Source organism: Poecilia formosa, unplaced genomic scaffold (assembly GCF_000485575.1).
Source record: "Poecilia formosa unplaced genomic scaffold, Poecilia_formosa-5.1.2 Scaffold937, whole genome shotgun sequence".
NCBI lineage: Eukaryota > Metazoa > Chordata > Actinopteri > Cyprinodontiformes > Poeciliidae > Poecilia > Poecilia formosa.
The window spans coordinates 64457-68681 of record NW_006800876.1 but is presented as its reverse complement, the minus strand read 5'-3'; the positions used below and the strand labels follow the sequence as shown (position 1 = coordinate 68681).

General features: G+C 45.3%; 1 protein-coding gene across 1 annotated transcript in view; it reads right to left on the bottom strand.

The window, feature by feature from the left end:
- Positions 1-2453: 2453 nt before the first annotated feature.
- Positions 2454-4225, bottom strand: part of LOC103132156 (NACHT, LRR and PYD domains-containing protein 3-like) — a 47376-nt gene continuing 45604 nt past the window's right edge. The window contains exon 6 of the mRNA XM_016667179.1: positions 2454-3178. Coding sequence (XP_016522665.1) covers positions 2646-3178 — 533 coding nt within the window. The 3' untranslated portion in view covers positions 2454-2645. The remainder of the gene's footprint in view (positions 3179-4225) is intronic.

Sequence of the window (4225 nt, the reverse complement as noted above, 5' to 3'; positions counted from 1 at the left end):
GCTATAGGCCAGCCATAAGGGACCCTACGGTGGTGATGCCGGATGTCTGCGAGTGTGATACGGACACACAGAAGCATGGGATGATGCTGCCAAATGGCCTCGACCCGTTGAGCCGCGGTGTGCTCTGTCTTGGGTGTAAGGCCCCTCGACATACGGAATCATGCGGTGGTGCTCCCAAATGTCTGCCTTACCAGAGGCACGAGCCATAAGGAGACTTCCAGGGGTCCCACCGAATGTCTGAGCCTATGCCCGGGTCCGGGTGCACCGAGCCGGGTAGAGAGGGTCAGCCATTTGCTGGAACGGTTCAGCCATTCGGTGAAACGGGACTTGTGCCATTTCAACAAAGTCCCCAGCCATATGGAGACGTCCATGGGTCCCACCGAATGTCTGAGCCCCTGCCCGGGTTCCGGTGCCCCGATCCCGGGTAAAGAAGCTCCATAACCCCCCGGTTCTCCAGGACAGGGGCCAGCCCAGCGGAGGTGCAGGGACCGACCCCGGTTCCGGAGAACCATGCAGGGGTATTTTTGACAACTTGTCGCGGGGCTGAGGGAGGGTCCAGCCATTTGCTGGAACGGTCCAGCCATTTGGTCGAACGGGTCTTGTGCCATTTTAAAGTCCCCAGCCATAATGATACTTCCAGGAGTCCCACCAAATGTCTGAGCCTATGCCCGGGTCCGGGGAGGGCTTCCAGCCATTTGGTGGAACGGTCCAGCCGTTTGGTGGAACGGGGACTTGACCTACGGTTTTCGGGGCTAGGGTTAGGGTTGAGCTCCCTGGAGGTCCCAGAGCCACGGGGGTTTTTTGACCAGGGTAAGGCGGGGTCCCGGTAACGGAACCCCGGGTACGGAACCTCCTTGAGCGTTCCCGGTTCCGTACAACCGGACCCCGACATACGGAATCATGGGGTGGTGCTCCCAAATGGCTGCCTTACCAGAAGCACGAGACATAAGGAGACGTCCAGGGGTCCCACCGAATGTCTGAGCCTATGCCCGAATCCCGGGTAGGGTCCAGCCATTTGCTGGAACGGTCCAGCCATTTGGTGGACCGGGGACTTGGCCTAGGGTTTTCGGGGCTAGGGTTATCGGGGGTAGGGCAAGGGATAGGGTTAGAGGATAAATTAGGATTAGAGTGTGGTTTTTGAGTTCTTCGATGTTTTTAATGTTTACTAATGTCTGGATAATACCCGGACGGCGGAGTCCGGTGACGACAGGCACTTAAATTCCATAACAAAAGTATGTTTTTATCTTTTTTTAAAATCTTTTTTAATCTTTTTCTTCTTTGTTTCAAAATCTCTCTTTTTCCTAATGTTTATTCAATGTCACATGCTGTTCTTATTTTTTTCTTTAATTATTCAAAGCACCTTGAAATGCCTTGCTGCTGAAATGTGCTATACAAATACAATTTGATTGATTGATTGATTGATTGATTGATTGATTGATTGATATGGATGGTATGTTGCAGTGTATTTATGTTTGAGTGGCATTATATGTGTATTTTAGTACTTCAAACGTTTTCTGTTGTTAGATATTTTTAGAACTAACGAAGGCTAAGCTAAGCTAAATTCTATGCTAAAATGATAAAACATATTATGTTTAGTTGCTTTCTTTTTACTTTATTAAATTTTAACAGTAATTAAAAAGGCAAATAATGTGATTATGTTTGTAAAAGATTATCTGTGTTTGTGGTGGATTGTAATTTTTATTTATTCATTTTCTTTGTAGAACCACACACTTAAACACACTGATTAAAGAACCAAACCATCCCCTGGCTTCATTATTGCCTCGGGGTTATCAAGGCATCTAATCGATCCGCACTCTGCGATTATCACTTTCATTACGAACCCAGATGTGCAAACAGCATTGTAACAACTGGAAACAGCAGAATAACATGTGGATCCTGGAATATTCCCAGCTTCCATCTTTAAAGGACTGGAGGAAGAAGAAATTTCTAAGGAATCATGTGTTAGAGTTTCACCAAAAACCAGTTTGGATCCGTGAAAACATATAGAGATTAACTATCTGTTCAACAGTGAGAGAGTTTCTGTGTCAGGAGGAAAATCTTTAGACTCAAATCAGCACAGAAACACTGAGGAAAGATAACTGAACCTCCAGAGCTTAAATCCAGGAATCAGAGGTTCAGTGAATGTGGTGTTGAAGGTGTGGAGGAGGATCAGTGAGTCAGAGGAGACTCTGTAGAAGGACAGAATGCCAGCAGGACAGTCCACATACACTGATACTCTGTTAGAGACGGAGGAGGAGGAGGAGAGACGAGTTTCTATGTCATTGTGACAGACAGAGTAACCATCAATATCAGAGCAGCTCAGACTCCAGGAATGATCATTCAATCCAAACAAACAGTCTTTGCCTCCTTTTCTCTTGATTCTTCTGTAACTCACTGATATATCAACTCTTCCTCTCCACTCNGCAAACAGCATTGTAACAACTGGAAACAGCAGAATAACATGTGGATCCTGGAATATTCCCAGCTTCCATCTTTAAAGGACTGGAGGAAGAAGAAATTTCTAAGGAATCATGTGTTAGAGTTTCACCAAAAACCAGTTTGGATCCGTGAAAACATATAGAGATGAACTATCTGTTCAACAGTGAGAGAGTTTCTGTGTCAGGAGGAAAATCTTTAGACTCAAATCAGCACAGAAACACTGAGGAAAGATAACTGAACCTCCAGAGCTTAAATCCAGGAATCAGAGGTTCAGTGAATGTGGTGGAGAAGGTGTGGAGGAGGATCAGTGAGTCAGAGGAGACTCTGTAGAAGGACAGAATGCCAGCAGGACAGTCCACATACACTGATACTCTGTTAGAGACGGAGGAGGAGGAGGAGAGACGAGTTTCTATGTCATTGTGACAGACAGAGTAACCATCAATATCAGAGCAGCTCAGACTCCAGGAATGATCATTCAATCCAAACAAACAGTCTTTGCCTCCTTTTCTCTTGATTCTTCTGTAACTCACTGATATATCAACTCTTCCTCTCCACTCAACCTCCCAGTAACAGCGACCAGTCAGACCAGTTCTACACAGCAGCTGATGCCAGTAATCAAATCTGTCTGGATGATCAGGATATGGCTGAGGCTCCTTCACACGTGTCACCTTCCTGTTGTCTTCAGACAGTTTGAGTTTTCTGTTCACTGTGTTTGTGTCGATGGTGAGTTGACAGGAATCTGATGGAGAGAACAAACACAATCCAGCTGCAGTTATTGATCATTTATTGATCTTTGATGATGATCCTGAATGAGTGATGTGACAGTTTGAAGATGGTTGAATGTGAGCTGCTTTGTTGTCATGAATCAGATAAAAAACACACTTACATCTTCTCAGTCTCCATGGACCTGGTGTCAAGAATGGGCCTCCAGCAGGCTCCACCCTGAAAGGAGGAGGGGGGTCAGACCATCAGTCTCTTTCAGCAGCAAACATGGACATTGCATGTCTAACCGGGTGGTTTTACTGGAAAACATAGTTTACATCCAGTGGTTGTAAATTCCCACCCGTTTTGGGCCCTTGAACACATCTAGGCCCCGTTCCCCACCTTCACTTCCTCACAGCCTTGTCGGGCTCATTAGCATATATAGGCACCGGGTGTGCACGCCAATCTGTGTGTGTTTGTCGGGTCCGTTGTTTGCGTTGGCTCTCGATCAGATGAACGCTGGCGCCGTGCTCATCGGGTTGCTGTGAGAGTGTTTGGATCGTGGACATTTGATACTGATTGCTGCTGTTGTCTATTATGTTCCCACAAACAGTGCAGAACCAGAACAGTGCATAGCTCCTTATTTTTATTAGTTTATTGGGCACATAAACTATTCAGTTTAGTTTATTCAGCACTTACTCTACCAACCAGCACCACCAGGTGGCGCTATACACACTTGTGACTTTAGTTCAAAATCTTTATTTCTCTCTCTGAACTTTTAAACATCCATCTGACCAACATGGAGTTACTTTTCTTCTCATCTTTGCTCCTTGGGGCTGATTGGTCTGGAGCTCCATCAAATATTGTTTTAAAGTCCTTTCTGTCATCAGTAGATCATCATGGAAATCTAACTGAACTTCATTTTGATTCATTTAGTCAGAGTCCCTATTAAACTATTAAATCCATCCCACTCTTTCATTTTCCTGGTGAGCCGTTCTTAGTCAGGAGAAGATTCCAGAAAACTGGGTAATGATCTCTGCCTCCAGATGAGGCGTCTAAATATTTAAAATGATCAAACTAAATA